The sequence below is a fragment of the Mesoplodon densirostris genome, chromosome 1 (genome assembly GCF_025265405.1).
Source record: "Mesoplodon densirostris isolate mMesDen1 chromosome 1, mMesDen1 primary haplotype, whole genome shotgun sequence".
NCBI classification, from domain to species: domain Eukaryota; kingdom Metazoa; phylum Chordata; class Mammalia; order Artiodactyla; family Ziphiidae; genus Mesoplodon; species Mesoplodon densirostris.
The window spans coordinates 147,277,189-147,304,568 of record NC_082661.1 but is presented as its reverse complement, the minus strand read 5'-3'; the positions used below and the strand labels follow the sequence as shown (position 1 = coordinate 147,304,568).

General features: G+C 40.8%; 1 protein-coding gene across 1 annotated transcript in view; it reads left to right on the top strand.

Moving 5' to 3' along the window:
• The window catches only part of CWH43 (cell wall biogenesis 43 C-terminal homolog), a 45,301-nt gene extending 21,908 nt beyond the window's left edge, over positions 1 to 23,393 (top strand). The window contains 6 exon segments of the mRNA XM_060097117.1: positions 602 to 734; positions 3,046 to 3,195; positions 9,375 to 9,519; positions 15,289 to 15,350; positions 20,100 to 20,255; positions 23,315 to 23,393. Of these exon segments, the coding sequence (XP_059953100.1) occupies positions 602 to 734; positions 3,046 to 3,195; positions 9,375 to 9,519; positions 15,289 to 15,350; positions 20,100 to 20,255; positions 23,315 to 23,393 (725 nt within the window).
• The last annotated feature ends 3,987 nt before the right edge of the window (positions 23,394 to 27,380 follow it).

Sequence of the window (27,380 nt, the reverse complement as noted above, 5' to 3'; positions counted from 1 at the left end):
TATGTGGGTGTGTTGTTCTTAGATCAACTACATGGAGAATGGAGCAAGAGACTTAAACGGCTAAACTGTTCTAGTTATTCCTAATGATAAGCAAGTCTCCTGAGAAATAGCTGAGGATCTGTATGATTCTAATGCCATTAAGAAATTTCTCTGGCCCTTAGTCCTTTGATTACAGGCCTCTGGGGCACATCTGACCAGGGTGTCTGAATAAACTTACTTCTGTGTCAATACAATGGAGGTGTTTGCCCAGGAATAAAACACTACTGTATACTCTATTGTTTCTGAACATAAATTGGATATTTGAGAAAGGTATTAAGCTTATTTGAAATTTGGGGAACGATGTTAATATTTGAAAATTTAGAAAAGTTATGTTTTTATCCTTTCCTACATTTCCTCAAGGTGTCCCATGTTTTAATTACATTCTAAATATGGTAAAAAATTTTACAGCTCACATTTGAACCAGTTCACTTTAGTAACTCATTAGGAATTACTTTGGTTTTTGATTTACAAGTAAAGGCAGGGGATTAAAGAATCAAGTTTTGCTAATTGTTTTTACATTGCTATGGTTAATCACCATGTGCATTTTTTTTTTTCTGAACAGGTGCAGATTTCATAACAATTTTGGAGAGCGATGCTTCTAAGCCCATTGGGAACAATGACCTGACCATGTGGTTAGGGGAGAAGCTGGGTTTCTATACTGACTTTGGTCCAAGTGCAAGGGATCACACTTGGGGGTGAGTGTCCCTTCGGAATTAATCCCAAACTTATCCCCGAAAGACTAGGCAGCATGGGCTTGGAGTGAAAAGTTGATATTGTTATACCTTAGCCCTATGAATATGTCCCAGTTATGCCTCTTGGAGGATGAGGAGGTGCTGAAGATATGCATATTCCATCCTGTTTTAATGGTTTCCCTTTTGCTGGATCCTTTCAATTCTTCACTCTTATAAACCATTTAGTGTAGGAGCTGAGGTTACAGCACTAAACGTGTCTGTCCTGGACGCTGTCCTCATGGAGCTTACATTATAGTGTGAAGAGACGGGAAATAACCATGGACACACAGAAATAAATAATTTGAGACAATGGTAAGTGCTGTGTAGAAAAGGAGAGCGGCTGGGTGGGCGGGGCAGCAGGGGATGCTGCTGTAGGTAGTGTGGTCAGGAAGGTCTCTCTGCCGACCTCATGATGAGGACCCAGGACCCGCTGTGGGAGGAGCCAGTGTAAAGACTTGAGGCCAGGTCAGTCTTGGTGTGCCGGAGTACAGGGTTTGAGGGGGAACTAGTAAGAAAGGAGGTCAAAGGTGGGCCCCTGATCTTACAGGGTCCCATAAGCCATCCTTAGCACTGATTTAATTCAGTTTAAAAAAAAATAAATTTATCTATTTAATTTTATTTATTTTTGGCCGTGTTGGGTCCTTGTTGCTGCGCGCGGGCTTTTCTCTAGTTGCGGCGAGCTGGGGCTAATCTTCGTTGTGGTGCGTGGGCTACTCATTGCAGTGGCTTCTCTTGCTGCGGAGCACGGGCTCTAGGCACGCGGGCTGCAGTAGTTGTGGCTCACGGGCTCTAGAGCGCAGGCTCAGTAGTTGTGGCGCACGGGCTTAGTTGCTCCGTGGCACATGGGATCTTCCCAGACCAGGGCTCGAACCCATGTCCCCTGCATTGGCAGGCGGATTCTTAACCACTGCGCCACCACGGAAGCCCTTTAATTCAGTTTTGATAGGAAACCACTGGAGGATTGTAAACACGGGAGCAATCTGATCTGATTTACATTTTTGAAAGATCATTCCGGCTCTTCCTAGAGAAACAGATGGTCAGGGGGCAGGAGTGGGAGCAGGGAGACAGGTGATGAGGTAGAGGCATTAGCACAGGTGAGAAATGACAGTGGGAGGTGTGGAGATGGAGAGAAGGGGGCAAACTCAGGAGCTATCTTGGAGCAGGGCTGACAGGACTTCCTGATGGTTTAGATATCGGGGCTGGAAGTGACAAGGATAGCACCAGGGTGTTTTTCCTGAGTCCCTGATAGGAGATGATGCCCTTTAATGGGACAGGAATGACCAGGTGAGCATCAGGATTGTGCTAAACTGAAGATGCCCCTGGACGGTCAAGTGACATCCATAGGTGCTTGTGTGCAGCCTGGAGGGCCGAGTGGGACAGCACAGGCTGGGCATGTGCATTCAGGGATCATCACTGTAGGCAGGGTTCTGTCAGAGGAACTTCGGGAGGAGGCCAGACAGTGTGCGCAGCCTGAGGTCTGAGCTCTGATCATCCTTTCCATGTAGTTCTTTGACTTAGAGTGAGGCGGAACGGGTTTTCCTATCTTTATTCGACCATTTGTAATTTCTAATTTTGTAAATTGTTGCTCTGTGTCCTGGCTGGCAAGGTCGTACATTCTCAGATGCGTTGATTAATATTAGAATTGTTTATGCAGATAAGTTGCCAGAGTAACAGTGCTAGTAAAATGGAGTTTGTGTGGCCTAATTCTGCCCTTTTCGTGTTTCCATAGCACTTATTTTTGTTTTATTAATTAATTAATTTATTTTTGCTGTGTTGGGTCTTCGTTTCTGTGCGAGGGCTTTCTCTAGTTGCGGCAAGCGGGGGCCACTCTTCATCGCGGTGCGCAGGCCTCTCACTGTGGCAGCCTCTCTTGTTGCAGAGCACAGGCTCCAGACGTGCAGGCTCAGTAATAGTGGCTCACAGGCCCAGTTGTTCCGCAGCATGTGGGATCTTCCTAGACCAGGGCTCGAACCCATGTCCCCTGCATTGGCAGGCAGATCCTCAACTACTGCGCCACCAGGGAAGCCCTCCATAGCACGTATTAAACAGAGTTGATAGTGTTGTGCTTGGTGACACAGTGAGACGTGCTGAATAGCCCAGATGCAATGAACAGTCCAGCAGACTGCCCCATATCTCTCCGCCACATTATTGCTCAGTGCCCCTCAGTGGGATGCTTGAAGTGTGCGCATCCTTCTTGAACACATATTCTTAGTCCCCTTTGCATGACATGGTGGGACCAATAGTGACGCATGTGCTTCTTTCCGTTCGAATACAGGATTATGGTTTTGTCAAGATACCGGATTGTGAAATCAAAGCATCACCTTCTTCCGTCACCAGAGGGCGAGATTGCACCAGCCATCACTCTGACTGTTAACATTTCCGACAAACTGGTGGATTTTGTTGTGAGCCACTTTGGGAATCACGAGTGGGTTTCTTTGGTCTTTCTTGAAGTACACAAAGGCCAAGAAATATTATTAACACATTACTTTGACTTCCATGCATTGACCTTTCTTACTTTCTTCTTCTTTGTTTTTTCCAGAGTATTTTTCTCTGTGTTGCTGGTTTTAAAAATCAGGCATAGAGGGAGTTCCCTGGTGGCCTAGTGGTTAGGACTCTGGGCTTTCACTGCTGGGGCCCAGGTTCAATCCCTGGTCCAGGAACTGAGATCCCGCAAGCCGTGTGGCGTGGCCCCCCCCCAAAAAAAAAGAAAAAGGAAAAAAAATCAGGCATAGAAACCTTTGAGATGCAGGCAGTCCTTAACAATGGTACAAGGCAGCATGATGGCCATGTTAGCCAGCAGTTACTGAGCAGGTGCTGTGCTAAGTGCATTATTGTATTTGATCTTCATTTTGTATAACGTTAGTACTATTATAGCCCCATTTTACAGATAAATAAGCTAGACTGAAGGTTAGAAGACTTGTCCAATCTGGGTCACACAGCTAGGAATTAAATAGACCCAACTCAGAGCCTGCAAGTGCTTGAAACCACATGATAAACCAGACTACAGAAAGATGAAATTCCCTTTTCCTACAGGATTACTCCAGTTGGAAGTACTGTTGGGATTTGAGGGTATTAAATAACATTTCTTTTTCCCTCATGTTTTCAGTCAACTGAGAGGTAGGCAGAGGAATCTGGCGGGAAGATCAAAATATCTCTTTTGATTCTGATAAACGTATTTGGACAACATGGCTTCAGTGTGTCCACATGGACCTGCTAATACATTCCCCCAACAGTACATGATGCTGGCTCCCCCGAAGCAGCTGACCTACCTGTCAGGGGCAGAGTCTGCCCTGTCAAACTCTCCCCTTAGTGGGGAAGGAAACACCCTTTCTGCAAACCGGCAGGTTCCAGGGAGAAGAGTGAGGAAGTGTTTGAGACAAGCATGCCCAGTTTATTCTTACAAACTTAATTAATTACAAAAATCCTCCCAAGAAGTAAAGGGTGAGAGGGAGAGAGGCCAGAGATGATCTTCTAAGTCGGTTCCCTTCCAAGGAGACATGAAGAATGGGGAATGAATTTTATCCCCAAAGAATAACATTCACAACCAGTGACTTAGTACTGAATAAATCACGAATAATGCCAGCAATATGTTAAAGCAAAGATAAAAGTATATAATTTATACTCTACCATACTAAACATTCTCTAATAGTAATTGAAAACACAAATGTGAAGTGCTTAGCGCTATAAAATACAGCATATGGGCCTGTCCACATTAATGACACAAGAGGCCACAGAGCTTTACAGTGACGTATAGAACATTAGAAAAACAACAAACAAAATACGGGTAGCAGACATATTCGTTTTGTTTAGGTGAAACTTACAGTATGACAGAACCCAACATTGTTGTAAGTTTCACGTAAGCAAAATGAGTATGTCTGCTACCCACATTTTCCTATTACTTCCCTTTTTCTCACAGTATTACATGGATCTGTGAAAGCGTACTTGACTGTTTTCTGAAATAAGTCAGAGCATAAGGAATATAAACCAACCATTCAAATGTAATTAATGTGAACTGTTGGCTAATCGGACTCTTGCTGGTCTTCTTAGAAATGGGAAGGGTGTTTGGAGGACGGATGGTAGAGACAGTCCACATCTCTGTAAAAAGGTGTTTGAAGAAACGCCTTCTGTTTCTCCCAGCAATTTTCAGGTTGCAAGTATAGGCATTCAGAAATCATTCTGCTGACCTTAAATTGCACTTGAATTGGGTTTATCTTTTAAAAAATAGGCACTTTTGTGTTTAAAGGTTGCAAGGTCTCAACCTAAGAAACAGTTGAGTATACTGTATCCTGTTTTCCTTTGCTTTTTTTCCCCTGCCCCCTTTAACTCCCTCTGACCTCTAAAACGTGAAGAATAGACTTGTGAGGGAAGAGAAGACTAAAAGATAGCCCTCAAATTGTTTGGAAAAGAGGAGGGAAGGATTACCTTTTCTAACTTTCTATTAACCACATATTTATTTATTTATTTATTTTTATTAGTTTCTGCTTTATAACAAAGTGAATCAGTTATACATATACTTATATCCCCATATCTCCTCCCTCTTGTGTCTCCCTCCCACCCTCCCTATTCTACCCCTCCAGGCGGTCACAAAACACCGAGCTGATCTCCCTGTGCTATGCGGCTGCTTCCCACTATCTATCTGTTTTACGTTTGGTAGTGTATATATGTCCATGCCTCTTTCTCGCTTTGTCACAGCTTACCCTTACCCCTCCCCATATCCTCAAGTCCATTCTCAAGTAGGTCTGTGTCTTTATTCCTGTTTTACCCCTAGATTCTTCATGACTTTTTTTTTCTTAAATTCCATATATATGTGTTAGCATACAGTATTTGTCTTTCTCTTTCTGACTTACTTCACTCTGTATGACAGACTCTAGGTCTATCCACCTCATTACAAATAGCTCAATTTCGTTTCTTTTTATGGCTGAGTAATATTCCATTGTATATATATGCCACATCTTCTTTATCCATTCATCCAATGATGGACACTTAGGTTGTTTCCATCTCCAGGCTATTGTAAATAGAGCTGCAATGAACATTTTGGTACATGTCTCTTTTTGACTTATGGTTTTCTCAGGGTATATGCCCAGTAGTGGGATTGCAGGGTCATATGGTAGTTCTATTTGTAGTTTTTTAAGGGACCTCCATACTGTTCTCCATAGTGGCTGTACCAATTCACATTCCCACCAACAGTGCAAGAGTGTTCCCTTTTCTCCACACCCTCTCCATCATTTATTGTTTCTAGATTTTTTGATGATGGCCATTCTGACTGGTGTGAGATGATATCTCATTGTAGTTAACCACATATTTAAAGCCCTGTAACTAACAACATACCCTTTGCTTGCTACCTTACTCACTTGATTTAATAATAATTATGACAACCACAGCAGTAATGATAATAGCTAGCACCTGTCGAGGAGATGTGACTGTAAGGGAAGGGAAGGGAAGCAGTATAGTTTAATGGCGAAGAGCATGAAACTCCAGAACCTGGAATCAGACAATCTGGTTTGAATCCTAAGTCAAGGTGTATCCTTCACCAAGTTAGTTAACTATCTTGAGCCTCAGTTTTCCCATCTGCAAATCAGGAGCGATAATCCTACTTATAGGATTCTTGAGGGAATTAAATAAGATATATTATCTCATGCAAAGTATGTGACTAGAGTAACTGCTCAGTTAATACTGGCCATTATTATTAAAGCAAATCAGACACCTCTAAGTGTGAAGCACATTGGGCAGCTTTAAAAAAAAGTCACTCATCAAACACGAATCAAGCATCTGTTGTGTCCCAAGCACAATGCCAGGTGCAGCCTTTTCCCTTAGAGCCTTAGCTCTTGTCTCACTCTTTTTTTTTTTTTTTTAGCGGTATGCGGGCCTCTCACTGTTGTGGCTTCTCCCGTTGCGGAGCGCAGGCTCCGGACGTGCAGGCTCAGCGGGCATGGCTCACGGGCCTAGCTGCTCTACGGCATATGGGATCTTCCCGGACCGGGGCATGAACCCGTGTCCCCTGCATCGGCTGGCGGACACTCAACCACTGCGCCACCAGGGGAGCCCAGTCTCACTCTTTAGAAGCCCTGTCCACTCCCAACAAGTGACATGAGAAAGTTCATGCTTCAAATAACTTGTGAAGCCATCACTGCATATTTTTGCTTGCCTTTGTTTTTATAATATTAGATAAAAAATTCTTACTCTGAAAAAATAGTGATTTCATTTTCTAGTGATTATGGCATATAAACATGAAATCATATTAGGAATGAATTACAGAATGCTTATGCATGTTATTAGCTGATTCAACGGGATTTCTAAAATTACTGATGACACAAATATCTCTTTACAACCAATAAACAGAAAATACCAGCATTCCTTAGAAGTTACTTAGGTATACACCATAACTAAAATTGGTATTATTTTAGGTAATTAACTGAGCCACCAGTTAATCACCGTGTTTGTTTCTTATAACATGCATAACTGTACAAAGAAGAAAGAGCACAGAACCTGTAGTCTGTAGTTACAGTTATGGTTCTGTTGTAAGATAAACTCAGTGAGCTCCAGTTCCCTTGTCTCTGAAAATCAGATAAAATTATTTTTTCTAGCCCACATCATAGGGCTATTGGGCTGATCAAATATGAACAGATAAGAAAACATAAAACGTGTTCAATCTCTCTCTTTCCCCCTGTCTCCTAATTCCTCACCCTCCTTTCTTTATACGCATACATACATATAGGTTTTATTTTTATTATTATCACTGGGTAAAATTTATCTCCTGAGAAAATGTAAAGCCAAATTCACAGATTATTTTCTGATAATATATTGCTAAAACATATTTGAAAGCTCTATCTGTGGTGCAGTGACTTTGGCATTCTCTAGATTGGGTTTGAATCCCAGTTGTGTGTCAGAAGGAATAGAATTCACTGCAGACTTAATGAAGGGACTACTTACCACAATGTTGGAAGGGTCAGAGGAACAGATAAGAGATGCTAAGGTACTCAGACAGTAGTAATGGTGGGGAATCAGTACCATCCTTAGGGCTGAAGGGACAGGTAGAGGAAACAGTGTTCCCAGAGCCCCGTTTGATCTGGAACCAGAAGAGGGGCCACCAGGCATGAGGAATGCAGCTCGAAGAAATACTCCAATTTATCTCTCTTCCTACCGAAACCTCACTGGAAATTAGTAGACAAGGAAGCCCAGGAGATGAAATCTGCAGAGACCAGCCTCCAGGGCATAGAGAAGGGCTGGGAATGGATCTAGGCAAAGATGTTTAGCAAATGGTCATCCTTTTCACTCTTCTGTTTCTTGAGACATCTTTTAATAGCGCTCAGCTGTCTATACATAAGAATGGATAAGCTTAGTCCTGTCTTCTGATCCTACCTCAATGAGGTTTCTCCAGTCTTCTCAGCTCTTGGTGATCTCCCTCTATCTTCCTTTGTCATTGATTTTTCTTAACAGTCATTTATTAGCTGTCTTACTCTGTAAGTGCCTGTATTGGTCTGCTGCCTATTTACGTTTGGATCCATTCCTGGTTCAGCTTCCTTCCAGCTACAGATTGCAGGAAACCACATTTCCCAGAGTCTGTTGCCTTCTGGCTTCTGGGTAGGTTTAGCCAATGGGACGCACTAATGCAAGGCTGGAGGGCTGGAGGAGGGGAGGAGACAGAGTACTTCTCATTCTCTCTCTCTTCTTTCTCTGTTGTCTCTGGCAGCAGCTAAGTCTCTTCTGTGGCTCCAACTCCTCCTTCAATGGCCCTGGGTCCTTCTAAGTAGCCTCCTCCATAGTACCATTTCCCACCAGTTAGGACTAGCTTGTGGACTCTGGGAATATCACCTCTTCCTGTTGTCCCTCTAGCCCTAGAGGTGGTAGAGGTTTCTCACTGCTACTAAACTCTAGTTGCTTCACTGATTCCTCTTTGGCTTCCTATCACCTAGTAGCCAATCCCTTGTATTAAATTCACTTTGTTTGAAACACCTAGAGTGGTTTCAGTTTTTCTTGCTGGATCATGCAAATATGATGTCCTTATTTTTCCCCAGACAGACTGACTATAAACCCCTCAGAGTCTTGATGTACTTGCCTGATTGTCTCAGTTACACACTTATAGTACTTAGCATGATAAAAGCAGCACACTTAGCCAGTATTTGACCAGGAGAGCCAGGGAGGCTTTCAGGAACATTCAGTTGAAGGAGCTGAGTAGGTTAACAAACCTGGTGTGTCCTGTGAATGTTAGGATTCTCCCTCTTACCGGTACTCCTTGCTATTTCTTTTTAAAAACTACTAATCTTTATCTGTAATACTGATGACCAGGTCTTAGATTATTGTTATAATTTCTTCTGATGAAAAGTTGAGCAATTGCTGTTTTTAGATATTTATATCCACTCGACTCCAAATGATTTGTGGGGAAAGGTCATGTTGTTCTTGGTCAAGTTTGTCAGCCTGCTCAGTTGAAGCACTATAGCTGTCTTGCTCATTTGCATAACATTAAGTCAGTGTGTCCCAGTAGGAATTATTCTGGGTTTGTGCAGTGTTTGAAGATATTCTTTGGGAACTTAGTTAGGTACCTAATATTTTTTAAAAATTGTTTTGCAAATACAGTAAAGAGGTATATTTTTGCATTTTTTTCAGAGATGACCTGGATAGGAAACTTCAAGCTATTGCTGTTTCAAAACTACTGAAAAATAGCTCTGAGCAAGTGATATTTCTGGGATATATCACTTCAGCACCTGGTTCCAGAGATTATCTACAGCTCATTGAATGTGGCAATGTGAAGGTAACACAATCTTAATAGGATTTCTGATTTCTTAAATAAGTGTTTCTTCTTCATGTTTTGAAAAACCTAACCCAACATTGTAATATGTATCCTGATTATCTACTGCTGCATGGAAAACAACCAAAAAACATACTGGCTTTAAGTAGCATTCATCTCTTTGCTCATAAATCTGCAATTTGGACAGGACTTAGTGGGGATAGCTCATCTCTGCTCCGCACAGCTAGGTGGCTTACCTGGGGCCTGGAGGAGCCACTTTGCAGATGACACATTAGTGGCAAGTTGGTGGGGCTGTTGACTAGGAGCTCAGCTGGGGCTTCGGGCTCAGGGTACTGCTTCCTCTCCGTGGGCTGCTTAGGCTTCTTTCCTGCATGATGGCTGGGTTCTAAGAGTGAGTGTCCTAAGAGAACCAGGAAGAAGTTGTATTGCCTTGTATGACCTAGCCTTGTAAGTCATATAATGTGATTTCTGCTGTCATCACAAGCCTGCTCACATTCAAGTGGAAGAAACATAAACCCCATCTCTCGATGAGAGGAGTATCAAAGTCACATTATAAGAATGCCATATGGCAAGTGGATTATTGTAGCCGTGTTTAGAAAATACAATCTGCCACATTGTACAAGTTAATCATGATGAGAGTAAAAGATAAAATGGCATACAGAGAGGCTGGCTGATCAGGGCCTCACTAAACGACACTGAATTTGTCCTTACCTGTTCAGGTCCCAAACGGTTGAATTTCTCAGTGTATCCAGATATAATCATACTCTGGGAAACTGACAGACAAATCAAATCCTTGAGACATATATACACTAGAAGGTTAAGTGCATTCATTTATAATGAGAAATACAATTATTATATTTAGTTAAGCCCTATGTAGATTTCTTGGTCCTTTACATGTCTTTTTTTTTTTTACTTCATTGTCTTGAGATAATATCTGCAAACAAAAAAACTTATCCCTTTTATCAAGTGCTTGGAAAGACAGGTGAGAGAGAGCATTGTATGATGAGGGTGTTCTGTATGTGACAGAAAACACAAAACGACAGTGGCTTAAATAAGAGAAGTATAGCTCTTTATGTAAAAGTCTGGGCAGGTGATTCACCACTAGTACAGCACTTTGTGGTACCGGGAGTGTGCTCCTTCTATCTTGTGGCTCCACATTACAAGGCTTTCACTCCCAAGTTTGCCTCATGGTCCAAGATGGCAGCATCCTTTTTCTAGTTAGCAAGAGGGAGGAAGGGATACAGAGGGGACCAAGAGCATATGAAACTTATCTCTAAGGCAAATTCTAGGAAACTGACCTCTTCTACCTACATTTCATTGACTGGAATTTAGTCATTGGCCATACCTCACTGTACGGGAAGTTGAGAGATGCAGTATTTAATCTTGATACCCTTATACCTAGCTAAAAATCCTACAACTTTGGAAGAGGGGCAAGGCAGGTATTAAGGAGATGAGTTAATCTCTGCCCTAGTGGATAAGGCAGAAGTGGAGTCAAATGGACTCCTAATTTTGGCTTTGGTCAGAGGGTTTATGATGGTGACCCTTATTATTATAGAGAATACATAAGGAAGAAGAGTTTTGCAAAGAAGATGAGTTCAGCTTTAGGCTGAGTTGAGGCATCTGTGGGGTATTAGTGGAGCTGTCCATTAGACAGCTGGACATACGGATCGGGAACTGAGAAGGGCTTTCAGGACTAGAGATACAGATTAAGGAGTTGCCACCATCTAGGTCATCATTAAAACCATGGAAGAGGATGATATTGCTTATGGAGTTAGAGAATTGCAAGAGGAAGACCAAAGAAAACTCCTGATAGAGCCACATTTAGTGTGGCTATCATGGGGGTGATGGGTGAGGGAAGAGGAGGGAGATTATCTCAGAAAAGAGATTAAGGAGAAGTCAGAGAGTAAGAGGAAAATCTGGAGAGTGGAATCACAGGGGTTGCATTAGTTATTTATTAGTGCATCACTGTGTAAGCTACAAACCTTAGTGGCTTAAAAAGAACAATGGTCGAATATCCTCATGACTGTGTGGGTCTACTGAGTGGTTTTCTGTTCTTGCCTGCATTCATTCATGGGGTCAGCTGGTGGCTGTGGCTGGGGAGGTCTGACATGTCCCCACTCACTGGTCTGGGGCCTTGGTGCTGGTTGTTGGCTGGACCTCTCTCCCCATGTAGTCTCTCATCACTAGCCTACCTGGTGCCACATTTACCAGCTTTGTGACCTTGAGGCAAGTTATTTAACCCTTCTGGGGCTCAATGTCCACATCTATAAAGAGGGGATAGTAATACCTATTGTATCATAGGGTTGTTCTGAGGATGAAAGTAAAGTAATGCCTGAAAAGCCCTAAGCCTTGCATGCAGGAGGCACTTAATAAGTGGTAGCTACATATTTGTATTATGTATGTCTGGCTGTATGTATCAAATCACATTAGATAAATGTGTAAGTATATGGTCTATAAAGTATAGAAGACTACTATACAAGATGATACTTGGCAAATTTAAGAAAAAATCGATTGTGTCCTAATAAGAGAGAGAATTTGTGTGTGTGTGTGTGTGTGTGTAAGAGGAATTTTATTTGATTTTTATTTAATACTCTGTTGGGTTCCACTGTCACAGTCAGAAGCTGTGTCAAGATTGGCAGTGGACAGACACTGTAAAACTCTTAGAGGAAAACATAGGCAGAAGACTCTATGACATAAATCACAGCAAGATCCTTTTTGACCCACCTCCTAGAGAAATGGAAATAAAAACAAAAATAAACAAATGGGACTTAATGAAACTTAAAAGCTTTTGCACAGCAAAGGAAACCATAAAAAAGACGAAAAGACAACCCTCAGAATGGGAGAAAATATTTGCAAACGAAGCAACTGACAAAGGATAAATCTCCAAAATATACAGACAGCTCATACAGCTCAATATCAAAATAAACAACCCAGGCTTCCCTGGTGGCGCAGTGATTGAGAGTCCGCCTGCCGATGCAGGGGACACGGGTTCGTGCCCCGGTCCGGGAAGATCCCACATGCCGCGGAGCGGCTGGGCCCGTGAGCCATGGCCGCTGAGCCTGCGCGTCTGGAGTCTGTGCTCCGCAACGGGAGAGGCCACAACAGTGAGAGGCCCGCGTACCGCAAAAAGAAAACAAAAAGCAAAAAAAAACAAACAACCCAATCCAAAAATGGGCAGAAGACCCTAAATAGACATTTCTCCAACAAACACATGAAAAGATGCTCAACATCACGAATCATTAGAGAAATGCAAATCAAAAGTACAATGAGGTATCACCTCACACCAGTCAGAATGGCCATGATGAAAAAATCTACAAACAATAAATGCTGGAGGGAGTGTGGAGAAAAGGGAACCCTCTTGCACTGTTGGTGGGAATGTAAATTGATACAGCCACTATGGAGAACAGTATGAAGGTTCCTTAAAAAACTAAAAATAGAACTACCATACGACCCGGCAATCCCACTACTGGGCATATACCCTGAGAAAACCATAATTCAAAAAGAGTCGTGTACCACAATGTTCATTGTAGCTCTCTTCACGATAGCCAGGACATGGAAGCAACCTGAGTGTCCATCGACAGATGAATGGATAAAGAAGATGTGGCACATATATACAATGGAATATTACTCAGCCATAAAAAGAAAGGAAATTGAGTTACTTGTAGTGAGGTGGATGGACCTAGAGTCTGTCATACAGAGTGAAATAAGTCAGAAAGAGAAAAACAAATACCGTATGCTAACACATATATATGGAATCTAAGGGAAAAAAAAAAAGGTTCTGGGGCTTCCTTGGTGGCGCAGTGGTTGAGAGTCCACCTGCCGATGCAGGACATGATTTCGTGCCCCGGTCCGGGAAGATCCCACATCCCGCGGAGCGGCTGGACCCGTGAGCCATGGCCGCTGAGCCTGCGCGTCTGGAGTCTGTGCTCCACAACGGGAGAGGCCACAACAGTGAGAGGCCCGCATACCGCAAAAAAAAAAACAAAAAAAACAGCTCTGAAGAACCTAGGGGCAGGACAGGAATAAAGATGCAGATGTAGAGAATGGACTTGAGGACATGGGGAGGGGGAAGGGTAAGCTGGGACAAAGTGAGAGAGTGGCATGGACTTATACATACTACCAAATGTAAAATAGATAGCTAGTGGGAAACAGCCACATAGCACAGGGAGATCAGCTCAGTGCTTTGTGACTACCTAGAGGGGTGGGATAGGGAGGGTGGGAGGGAGATGCAAGAGGGGGGAGATATGGGGATATATGTATATGTATAGCTGATTCACTTTGTTATAAAGCAGAAAGTAGCTGTCTTGGAGAAGACCATTCCAGATAGAGGGACCAGCTAGTGCAAAGCTAGTAAAGCAATTTTACTCCAATAAAGATGTTAGAAAAAAAAAAAAGATTTGCAGTGGATTCTTTTGCTGTGGCCTCTCCCGTTGCGGAGCACAGGCTCCGTGGCCATGGCTCACGGGCCCAGCCGCTCCGCGGCACGTGGGATCCTCCCGGACCGGGGCACGAACCTGTGTCCCCCACGTTGGCAGGCGGACTCTTAACCACTGTGCCACCAGGGAAACCCTGCAGTGGATTCTTATATAGCTTTTTCTATTAGGAACTTTATTAATGCAGAGAGGAGTTTTAATCATAAATGCTTGAGTGAACAGATATTTCTCTTTAAGAAATGAATATTTAAATTCCACAGTCTTAAAATCTGAGAGCAACTTTTTAAAACCTAATAAAATAAAAAGATAGTAAAACATATTCATAGTTGATTATCCCCACTATATACAGGTGAATGATAAATTTTTATCTCTTCCCAAGGCAAACCAGAACAGTACCTTTAGAATTTATTTGCTTTTTTTATCATTAAAATTTATTACAATTTTTCCATGTATACAGAAGTCATAGTTGATATGTGTGTGATATGTAAGTAAGAGTAAAGATTAATTAACAAGCATTCATGTGTCCACCACCAAGCTTAAGAAAAAAAATTAATACATAATAAATTGTGGTGTGTTCTTTGTGATTTAAAAAAATTTTTAATTAAATTTTAATAGTAAAATTTAGTCAGCATAGTCAAAAGTCAGGTATATTTTTTAAAAGAAGAAAATGAATATTTCTTTAGTATAAAAGCTCCATATTTAGAGTTTTGCCGACACATTATAGAAAAAAATGTTTATGTTATGATTTTCTGATGAAAATTAACACTGGTCTCAAGCTTTCAACATCAAATAGACTCATGATTACTTCTGAAACGTGTGTTACCAGTGACTCAATTTAACAAACAGACTGAGCTCCTGCCAAATGCCAGCCTTCATGCTAGGAACCAGGGAGCCTAGGTGATTGAGTCTTTCTGCTCAGGAAGGGGAGAGTGGAGACATCTAAACGATTAACTGTACAGAGTGGCGTAGCTGGTGCTCATAAAGGACTACACAGGATGACTGATGAGCATGCAATCAATTCTGCTTGGGATGAGAGACTTGGAAAGCTGTGCGGAGCCAGTACCGTGTTGTGATTGCTGCCTAACTCTCTCTCTAGACCACCTTCATGTTTTACTCCCAGCATCTCATACTGGGGCTAGATGGGCATATGGTAGGTGCTCCAAAAATATCTATAGAATGAATAAATGATTTTGACCTTAAAAAATCAGTAGGAGTTAGAGAAAATAGCATGCACAAAAGAAAGGCATATTTATTACTGTAGCTCACACATTTTCTTGGCAATTCAGAATAGAGCACCGTTTTTAATGCTTTAAACATTCTCTTCTCTCTTCATTATTAGGATATTGACAGCACAGATCAAGACAGATGGTGTGAATACATTATGTATTGAGGGCTGATCAAGTAAGCATAGGTATTTGATTGTTGTTTTCTTTTCTTTTTCTTTCTTTCTTTCTTTTTTTTTTTTGGATTGTTGTTTTTCTTAATCTACTGTTATTGTGATCTTTTGGGTCTATCCTGGAAGGAAAAACTTTCTGGAAGCAATTAGTTAATTGTGTTACTTTTCATAGACATTGATTTGACTAGTTACCCATTTTAACATTTTCTTTTCAATGTATAGCCTAATGAGTTAGGAAGGAGTAAATGGTTAAGCAAATTAAGTTTAATTATACAAAGAAGATACTGTGTGAGTTATTAAGCATGATAATTATGTGACTGTCAGTACATGTTAGGAATGGCACCATTTTTGACTGTATGCCATGGTGTAAACAGCATGGACCATGGGCTTGAATTCCAGCTTTGCCAGCTTCTAATCATGTAATCTTGGGTAAGGTAACTACCTTGTTGGAGCCACTACTATATTGTGGTGAGCTCTCAAGGTAGATTATATTTTTAAAAAATATCACCCCATATCATCCCATATCAAAAAATGAATATTATCCATATATATGTAAAAATTCAAAAATACTGTAGCTGAAAGATCTCAGAATTCAAACACGTAACTGTGTAAATCTGTTTGGAAGGCAGTGTTTCTTTAAACAAAGCAAAGAGCAGTTTAATATCAAAAAAGGGACTAATCAGTCAATCATTTATTCAGCAAGTATTTATTAAATACCTATTACATGATTGGCATTGTTCTAGGCATTGGGGATATAACAGGAACAAAATAAAATCCTTGACTCATGGAGCTCCCACTCCAGTGGAAAGAGACAGAAAGTAAGCACGTAAGGAATAGACTATGCCAGGTGGTGATAAATATGATGAGAAGGATGAATAAAGCCAGGTAAGAAGGATGGAGAGTACCGAGGGTGGGCAGGGTTGCTGTTCTGATGGGGTGCTGTTCAGGCAGCAGCCTGAATGAGGGGGAGCCCGCCTGCATACATCCTGAGAAGAGCATCCAGGCAGAGGGAAGAGGAAGTGCAAGAGTTTTAGGAGGGCATGCTTGGTATATTTTGGTAACAGTGAGGAGGCCAGCATGGCTGGAGTAGAGTGAGATGGGAAGTGATGTGAGAGAGGTAAGGAGGGACAGATCTTGTTGACAGTGATGGATTCACAGGCCCCTCCACTTACAGGGTTCTTTAGTGGATGCAACATGCTGGAGACCATCCCTGAAACTCATCCTGAAATTCCGTTAGTACAGAATCTGTTTGGAGCTACTTGACCTGAGAACTCTAACTACCCTCCTTGGGGCAGTGCTGGGAACTGTGGGACAGTGAGGCCTTCTAGGGTGGACCTCTCTAGGCCTTAGTTCCCCCTCCATAGAGAGCAGTTCATCACCCGGAGGCATCTTGGCATTGTCTGCCTGAAGAGGGGAGCTGGTGTGGAACTGATCACCCCTTAGGTAAACATCTGTTCTAAGATCTGTGATCTACATTGATGAAAGAAATGGTTGCCTTCTGGAGATGATATGGCTTGTTCACTTATGAGTCACAGTCTGGTGAAAGCAAACCCTTAGGTTCTACTGTTCTTTACCCCATTTGCCATTCAACAAGTATTGATGGAGCATAATGTATTTTAGCCACCAGGGGTATAGCAGTGAACATTCAGAGAAGCATCCCTCAACTGGCTGAGGGAAGATAGTCAATGATTGGAATGATGGAATCAATAATTCCATTGTGTCTTATTTTAGGAGGTGATAACTATAGTGAGGAAAACTTGAGCAGGATAAGGAACATCCAGAATATGGAGATGGGATGCAGTTGTAAATTGGGTAGGTCTTAATGAGAAGTTGACATTAGAGCTAATATTTGAAGGAGTGGCCCATGTGGCTGTCTTGGAGAAGACCATTCCAGACAGAGGGACCAGCTAGTGCAAAAGCCCAAAGGCAGGAGGGCTGATGTTTTTGAAGAAAAGTGATATTCATGGGGCAGGAGTGTGTATATGGAGATGGAGGTAAAGGAGGTAAGCGGGGAGTGTATGGGCAGCGAGGGAAAGGAGCAGGTCTTGTGGACTCTTATGAAGGACTTTGGATATTACTTAGTAAATTGGTTCCTGGATAATTTCCTTGGTTCATATGCTTACTGAGGTGGCCAGGGAGGCCCCTGAGATGCTAAGCTCATTCTGGTTACACTAATAATTCAGAAACTCTAAAGACCCAGCACATGCCCATATGGCTGCAGGACAGATAGCTTGACTATTATTTTGGTGTTTCCAAAACATTAAGGTGGGAGGAAGCATGCTAATTTTGTAAAGTATATGATATCTCAGATTGAAAACACTGCTTCTGTTTAAATTCATATTAAAGTTGTTGCTTTAATGGGGTTATTAGAATTTCTAGAAGACAGTTTATGATATAGACTGAAAAAGGTTTATATTCAAGATGTAAAAATTGTTAGTTGCCAAGGGACAGGGGTATTTATAGTACCAGTACCCATAATAGTTAATCACTGGACTCTGTTTGTACATTTGTGGCCCAAGACCTTCTTTGTCTCTCCTTAGGAGAGTGGGATGGCAAATATATGTGTATATTTAGAAATATTTGGAGATATATATATATTCACACATACATATAGTTACTATGACTGTCAGAGATGGTATAATAGTCTGCTTAGGCTGCCATAACAAAATACCATAGACTGGGTGGCTTTAACAACAGAAACTAATTTTCTCATGGTTCTGGAGACAGAGGGAAAGAGCATGCATGCTCTGTGATATCTCTTCTTTAAGGACACTAATCCTATTGGATCAGGGACCCAACCTTATGAACTCATTTAACTTAATTACTTTCTTAGAGGCTCTGTCTCCAAATATGGCTACACTGGGGCAGGGGGGTTAGGGCTACAACATATGAATTTTGGGGGAGGGAACACAGATGTTTAGTCTGTAACAGACAGGAAGGTAATTTTGAAAATACCCAAATTAATGAAGTTAGGACTACTGTTATTCAGTTTCTGTCCACAAAACCAATTCTATAAACTTTACCTTGATCATCTAATTCAATGCCCTGCTCTCAGTAGGCACTTGATAAATATTTACTGGACAACAACGAGAGAGTCCCTATTTTAGTAGAAGATTTGGATTGTCAGGTTCCTTATCGTCAAGGGCTTTTTGAAGGCTGTGTCTATGAAATGGGTTAGAACTTTGATCTTAGAGATTTGGGAAATAAACAACCTAGATTTACTAGAGGCAGTGACATAGAATTACAGCGAACTGCACAGATCTGGGACCTGAGCTTAGACAAATGCATTAACCTGTCAGACAACTCAGACCTACATCTGATGCTATCATAGCTCTTCTCTTACCTACTGTGGTGGGCAGATTTGCTGCCTCCGCTGGTTCCAGCTCTGGGTTTCTGTCTCTGTTTTGTGTGGAGTTACAGGTTTTAAGTGTTCCTCCTACTGCCACTGTGGCCCAAGCCCCCATCGTCTTTTACCTAAATTGTTGCAGTGGCCTCCTAACTGTTCTTTCTGCTTTGACCCTTCCCTGGAGTCTGCTCTCTACACAGTAGCCACTGCATCTCTGCACAAAACTCCTTGGATTACCATTTCACTCTCAGAAGAAAATCTCAAGTCTGTCAGGAAGGCTTTGCATCATCTGCTGCCCCCATCCCCGTGCAAACTCAGGTTTCCCCTATGCACTCCACTCCAGTCATTGTGGAGTTGGTTCTCAGAAAAGCCAAGCGCGTTCTACCCCAGGACCTTTGCATTTGCTGTTCCCGTTCCCTAGAACGCCCTTCCTCCAATACCTGTATGGTTTGCTCTCTCACTTCATTCAACTTTTTGCTCAAGTGTCACTTTGTCAGAGAGTTATGCTCTGACCATCCACTATAAAATAACAGCCTCTGCCACCTAGCATGCCCTGTCCTCTGTACTCTGCTTGTTCCCCCATAGTACTTGGGTACTGATCACCATACATATATACATATTTAATTTGTTCTCCCCAACTAGGATGAAAGCTCTATGAGGGCAAGACCTTCGTTTTGTTCACTGTTTATCCCCAGTACCTGAACAATGCCTGCATGTAATAGGGACTGGCTATATGTATTTGTTTTTTAAATAAGTGAATGACTGAAGCTGACATTTTTAAAGAGGCAAAGTATAAATAAAATAAAATGAATTCTTGGCTGCTCATGGTTCTCCCATTTTTCCATGTGAGCTTCTTGATAACTATCCAGATAGATAACATCTACAAAATGCTTTGCATTTCCTGGAGAACCAAAAGATATAAGCAAAAACAAGATGTACAATTTTTTCAGACATGAAAATTGTGCAGTTTTTCAGGCATTAAAAATCTTTTATTTTAGATGTTTCAATGTGAATGAAAATGTGCATGAGGTGTTTGGATTTTTTAAGGTAAGAAAGAATTTAGGCCTATGCTCCTGTCATTCAGAAGTATTCCTGCTATTGACGCAAAACAAATGTGTGAGAGGCAATTTGTACAGACAGAATATTCATTAGTGTAATAAAGTAGAGTAAGTTTGCCAAGTATGTTTAGTTAATTAAACCTATGTGCATATTCCTTATTCATTTATATCATAAAAGCAATATTTTGATAAATATTTAGAGTAATAAATCAATTTAATTCTAGTGATATACAGAGTAGAGTTAGAAATGGGAAATTGGCTTAATAATGAAGGTGTTATCTATAATACTAGATCTCATCAGATTTCTGAATGATAATAATATCTTTACAAACCATTTGTTTCTGCCACAGATTGGGTTATGCAAGAATCTCCGATGATGAGCTGAGTGACTCTGAAATTCAGATGGCCAAATTTAGGATCCCTGATGATCCCATTAATTATAGAGACTACCAGAAAGTGGTCACAGACCCCAGGGAAGTTCCTGAGAAAATTCACTTCAATCTCAGGTGAGTGAGTTCCTTTATGTTGTGAACTACAGCTATGAGATTGTCCATCCCCTCTAGGGACCTAAATATTACCTCACAACAAGCTACAAATTAGATTCAGTTCTAGAGGTTTATTCATGTTAAGGGAGCTCCTGGTAAAGATGATGACATCCTACTTGGGTTGAAGTTATGATCCCTGCTTTCTGGGATAGAGAAACGTGTTGAAGTCCCAACCTCAGGCAAAAAAGATCAATGACACCACCATAATAGCTAATATTAAAGTGTTTTTGTGTCCTAGACCCTGTTCTAGATGTGTCATGTGTTGTCTCGATTAATCCACATTGGATCAGTCCTCTTGTTATCCCCATTTTAGAGGTAAGGAAGCTTAGACTGAGGAACATAACTTCATCAGGGTTACGTGGCTGGTCAGTGACAGAGCCAACAAGTGGGAAGGAAGCCTGTTAGCATCATTGGGTTGCTGTGATTCTCAGCGCTGGCTGCGCTTAGACTCACCTGGAGAGCTTTTAAAAACTCCCTCTGCCTGGGTCCCACCCCAGGCCAATTCATCAGAACCTCTTGGTGATACATGGGCTTTGGGTTAAAAAATAATCTTTCCAGGTTATTCTGATGTGCAGTAAGAATTAAGACTATGGAGAGTGGATTATTTATTTCCATTACAGATACTCTACCCTCTGAAATATGTTGGGTGTTGTTTAGTTTTAAATAGAGGTTACCTGAGAAACCTATTTGCAGCAAAACATGTGATTTGGAGTAGTTGCTCTTTTTTCTTCCCATGACGGGATAATGAGAGGAAATGTCTGCCTCAAACCAGACCCAGAACATGTCATATACCTTGTTAGTATTATTTGACATTTCTACTACTTTTACTAGCTAGTAGCTATAGAAACTTCTCAGATGTCATTTTGTTTGGGGGGGAAATGACATTTATCCATTCTCTTTTTCTTCCTTGTCTCTCCTTACAAGAAAAGACTGTATCAAAGTGTAGGCAGCAAACGTAAGGAGAGCTATAGGCAAGTCTTGATTTGCTTCAGTCACTGTATTTGATCTTGCCCTTTGTAACTGCAATGTAGCTATGAAGAGCATGGGCTCTGGGGAAAAGCTGCCCAGTTCAGACCTTCGCTTTTTGCCAGTGAACAGCTGCGCAACTGTGAGCAAGTTGCTTAACCTCTCTAAGCTTCAAATCTCATCTGCAAAATGGGAAAAATAGTAGTGCCTGACTCCTAAGTTTTTTTGAGGTTTGAATGACACACAAAGTTCTTAAAATTGTGCATGGTAAATCCTCCAGAGCCAGTAGCTGCAATAGCATCAACAGTATTTGTAGCAGTAACAGTAGAAATAAAACAGAAAGCTTCCCTCCTTTTGTTGACTGAGGTGACTTCTTAAATGGAAGCTCAAAGATCTGGGAAGAAAAAAAAATTTCCTGTTTCCTTATTCTCATATCAGGAGTGTGGAGAAGTCTAAATAAAATATTTTTGGCTAATCACAGCTGCAGATTGATCCACACCAACCGTGAAGGGTGCTTGATCTGCTTTCTCACTCAGTTTAATTAGGAAAATAACAGAAGCATAAGTAGAAGGTCTGCTTTAAAATTCCTTGTAAAATATATACATATGAAAATTTATAAAATAGAAATAATCAAAGAATCACAAAAAATCCCATTCCTTAATTCAACAAACATCCATTAAGTACCATGATGCCAGTACCATGCTAGGCCTTATGCTGGAAACTGAGGACGGAGTGGTGAATAAGACCAAATCTTTATCCTGTGCAGCTTATGTTTTAGTGGGGAGATAAGCAATTCAAAGATTATCACCGGTAATATTTTTGGATACATCTTTGCTTTTTTATATGCATATATATCTATACATCACACAATTATCCCAACTTTGTAAATGTATGAAACATATATATGTGTATGTGTGTTCATTCTATTTGTTAATCTGATTTTTTTACATCCAAACAGTATATGATGAACTTCCTTCAATAATAAAATACTCTTCTGAAAATTTTTTTTTTTTTTTTTTTTTTTTTTTCTTTTTGCGGTATGTGGGCCTCTCACTGTTGTGGCCTCTCCCGTTGCGGAGCACAGGCTCCGGATGCGCAGGCCCAGCGGCCATGGCTCACGGGCCCAGCCGCTCCGCGGCATATGGGATCCTCCCAGACCGGGGCACGAACCCGTATCCCCTGCATCGGCAGGCGGACTCTTAACCACTGCGCCACCAGGGAGGCCCTGAAAATATTTTTAATGATTGTATAATATTCCATTGTATGGATATACCAAACTTAGCTAACCAATAGTTTTATTGCACATTTAGCCTTTCATTATTACAGAAAGTCTTCCAGGGACTCTGTATCTTTGGGTATATCCTTGATTTCTTCCTTAGTACTCGGTTCTAGTCATAGAATAGTACAGTCGAAGGTTATACAAAATTTTAATATCCCTTATTGTTGTTTTGAGATGACAGAGTAAACAGATCTCCTACCTCCTACATTATTGTAGTCATTTGGATATTGCAATTTCTGATTAAGAAAAGGAAGTCATAGCTTCCTTTCCAGTGCCTTTTGTGTTTCATCATACCAACCAGAGCTATATAATTACCTAATTATTCATTGGCAAAGTAAATCATTAATCTGTAGCACCTGAGCACTGTAAGAAGCCTTAGAAATTGCAATTTTACCAAAATAGATTTTATAGATGCGTAAATATAACATGAATAACATCCCTTCACCTATAAAATGGATATTATTCCAAACAAGAAAGGGAGAAAATCCAGATTTATTTTTCACAAATGTTATCAGCCAATAATTCTCAAATAGTTGTGCTTTTGGAATGATCCATAATCATGGAATGAGGACTTTGAAGGTTAAAATTTAGTATGCCTTTTCCATAGGCATGAATCCTTTTTTTTTTTTCTTCATTTGCTGTTTTATAAATGAATCATATCTCTCCTGGTTTTATGATAGAAAAGTAAAACCACAATAGATTATGGTTAAATTTTACATAAGAACATGTCTTTCAGAATAGTTTTTACATATCAATTACTTTTTTTTTTTTTTAGATTTGGATCTTACAAAGAAGGACATAATTTTGAGAACAATCATCATTTTCATATGAGTACTCCCAAATACTTTTTATGAATTATTTAAAACAGGAATTCATTGACCACACAATCCTAAGGGAAATAAAAATATAATTATAAGATAAAAAGAAGAGATGAACTAAAGTGGGAAACTATACACCAAAAAACCCTTGATTTTGAAAAAATATGGTATCTATGCAGTGGGAAATTCTATCAATTTATAACATATATTGCTAAATACAAGCATTTCTCCAAATTGTTTTTCTTAAATATTTGATAAAAAATAGAATGTGAGGTAACCTAAGAAAGTTTTACTATGAGAGAGAAAATAACAAAAATGTCTTACCTTTTTTTTTTTTTTTTTTTTTGCGGTACGCGGGCCTCTCCCGTTGCCGAGCACAGGCTCCGGATGCGCAGGCTCAGCGGCCATGGCTCACGGGCCCAGCCGCTCCGCGGCATGTGGGATCTTCCCGGACTGGGGCATGAACCCGTGTCCCCTGCATCGGCAGGCGGACTCTCAACCGCTGTGCCACCAGGGAAGCCCATGTCTTACCTTTTTTTAATGCTTAAAAATAGGAAATGGATTTTTTGACGAGCTGGAAGGATTACTTACAGAAATCAAGCAGCCTTACATCCCTTTTGGAACAAAGCAGGGGAAAAAATGTTTAAAGATTAAGTCTAATTGTTAGAAGAATAATGTGTACATATAACTGTTGTTGACTCAGCAGCTGCAGCATGCCCATTGCCATCCTTCCCTGAGCTATGATAGCATTGTGTCTCTTCTCCAGGTTTGCATCACTCCCTGGCTGTACAGGACACGCTCTGTTGATGTCTCTAGTCAGTCAGGCGACCAGCTGTCAGGGAACATACCTCCGCACACAGAGGGGTCCCACAGAGAGAATTTTCTTCCCTAGAACCAAGCAGGTAGGTGATGGGGAGAATTCAGCCCAAAAGCATTATCTCCGTGAGGAATAGTGGTTTGAATGTTGTTCAGGGGCCACACATTACATCTTACAGCTAGAAGGGCCCTGAATGTTGTTTGATCTCTTGAGGCAGAGATAAAAATTCTAAGAGAATTTCCAAAGGTTTTATGTCACAATCTAAGGAGGTTTCTGGGATCTATTTAATAAAAACGTGTTGAGCACATCACCGTATCCAAAACACGATGTCATACTGTGGTGGTTTTAAATATGTCCACAAGTGATTTGGCACTTCCTTCAAAAGGTGGGGCCTGACTGGTCTCTTTCTGAGTGTGGGCTAGACTTAGTGACTCACTTTTGATGAAGGGAATAATGTGAAAGAGAGGGCATGTGACTTCTAAGCTTGGGTTTTAAAAGATTGTGGCTTCTTCTGCCTCAGTCTCATCCTCTTGGATCTGAGAGAAGCCAGGTGCCACATCATGAGCCGCCCTGTGGAAAGGTGGGGAGAAACTGAGGCCTCTTGCCAACAGCCATGGGAGTGAGCTACCTTAGATGCGGAAACTCCAGCCTCAGCCAAGCTTCAGATTGTACTTCAGCCCTAGCTCACATCTTGACTGCCACTCATGAGAGACCCAAGTCCAACCACCTGGCTTAGCTGCTCCTAAATCCTTAACAGATAATAACTGTTGTTTTAAGCCATCTATGTTCAAATCTTCCTCAACTCATGATGGAGTTATGTCCTGAAAAACCCATGTAAATTGAAAATATTGTAAGTTGAAAATGCGTTTAATACATCTAACCTACCAAACATCATAGCTTAGCCTAGCCTACCTTAAAGGTGCTCAGAACACTTACACTAGCTACAGTTGTGCAAAATCATCTAACACAAAGCCTATTTTATAAAGAGTGCTGAAAATCTCATGTAATTTACTGAATACTGTACTGAAAGTGAAAAACAGAGTGGTCATCTGGGTACAGAGTGGTTGTAAGTGTGGGTTACCCTGTGATCGTGTGGTTGACTGGGAGCTGCGGCTCACTGCCCTGCCCAGCATCACGAGAGAGTACTTGTACTTCCTATCACTAGCCTGGGAAAAGGTCAAATTCCAAAATTCCAGGTGTGGTTTCTACTGAATGCATATTGCTTTTGAATCATCGTAAAGTCAAAAAATCCTAAGTGGAGCCATGGTAAGTCGGGGACCATCTGTATTTGGGTAATTTGCTCTGCATCAGTAAATAACTAACACAGCCCTTGAAACTATTCACATTTAGGGAACTCTGGGAACCTGGCAACAACAAACATATTTACTTAGCATCTATTATATCCATAGTACGGCACTGGGCACGTGTTGGTGATAGGAGGTATCGCTTAAGTGAAAAAGACACTGCCCTTTTCTCTGGATCCTCATCACCAAGTTTGGGAAACAAAAAGATACAGAGACATCTTGAATGGTAACTATTGACTGTTGACTCTCTATTGAGCCAAGTGCTTTACCAACATTATCTCCTAACAACAATACTGCAAAGTCATGTAATCCAGATGACAACTGGGGTCACTTTACCTTTTAGCTCTGGATAAGATGGACAGAACCCTCATACCACTCCCTCCAGAAGTCAGTGTCCTCTCCCAAACATCTGTCAGTTGTGGGAAGTTAAGGGGCAAGTGACATATTTGTGGTCACCCCTCACACAGATCTCCTTCCACTGTCATAGTTCAGTTCATAGATGGTCTTGCGCTTGCATTTCTAACACTTTGATTATGCTGCAGTACAAGGAGAGGATGCACTTAATGCACCTAGCTGTGCCTGGCACTCAACAGGTGCTCAGAATTTCCCAAAGTTCTGGGGAGGCAAATACACAGAGGCAAGGGCTGCTTCTGACTGTGCCAAGCCAACGGAGGACTCTGTTCTTTCCTTGAGTTCCTCAAAACAAACCAAGTAAAGCAAAACTACTCTCATCATTTGTTTTAGTGATAGCATAAGATTTGGAAAGACAGAAGGATTTAAATTATAAAAACTCAAAACCTCTTCAAGTAGAATTAGATATTCCCTTGTTTTACAAATCTTTTGTCTCTTCCACATCCTGAAGTTTAGGAATCTCCCTCTCATCTTCTCTGGTTTCCCACAGCTCCCCCAAATTTCTGTTCATTTCTAATGCACAGTAGATACTAGCTCTTTTTCTCAGTCTCTCGCTTGTTCATCTAGCGCTCAGGACCTTACTTTCCATCTCACAGGGCTTATCTGAGGTGGAGATTTCAATACACCTCTCTCAGTAAATGACAGAGCAAGCAGAAAGTTTAAACAACACAATGAACTTAACCTAACTGACATGTATAGAACAATGAGTGTCCCAAGTAACTTCAAATTACTCATTCAAGTGTACATGGGACATTTACCAAAACTGACCATATGCTGGAGCAAAAAGCAAGATTTAACAAACGTCCATTATTGAATTAATACAGAGTATATTCTCTAGTGACAATGAAACTAAGCTTAAATAACAAAAAGATAATGAGAAATCCCTAAATATTGGAATTGGATAATAAATTTCTAAGTAGTCCATGAGTCAAAGAAGAGATCAACATAAAAATTAGAAAATATTTTGAACTAAATATTAATGAAAATATGACATCAAGAGAAATAGAACCAATAGGAGATATGTATCTATATATAGATATATATGCACACACATATATGGATATATATACATCTATATATCTATAGGCTGTATATATAGAACCAATAGGAGATGGATATATATGTACATATATATCTCTATATACATATATATCCACATCTATGTATGTATATGTGTATATATATATATATATATATATATATATATATATATATACACACACACACATATATATATATATATATATCCATCTCCTATTGGTTCTGTTTCTCTGTAGAGACAGGCTTGATATGATATCAAAACTGAAAAGAATGTTAAATGGAAAATCATAGGCCCATCTTGATCATGTACATAGATATAAAATTCCTAAGCAAAATATTGGTAAATCAAATCCAGCATTGTATAGAAAGATAATATATTATTGACAAGTTAGGTTTATTCCAGGAGTTCAAGGTTAGTTTAACACGTGAAAATAAACCAATGTAATTCAG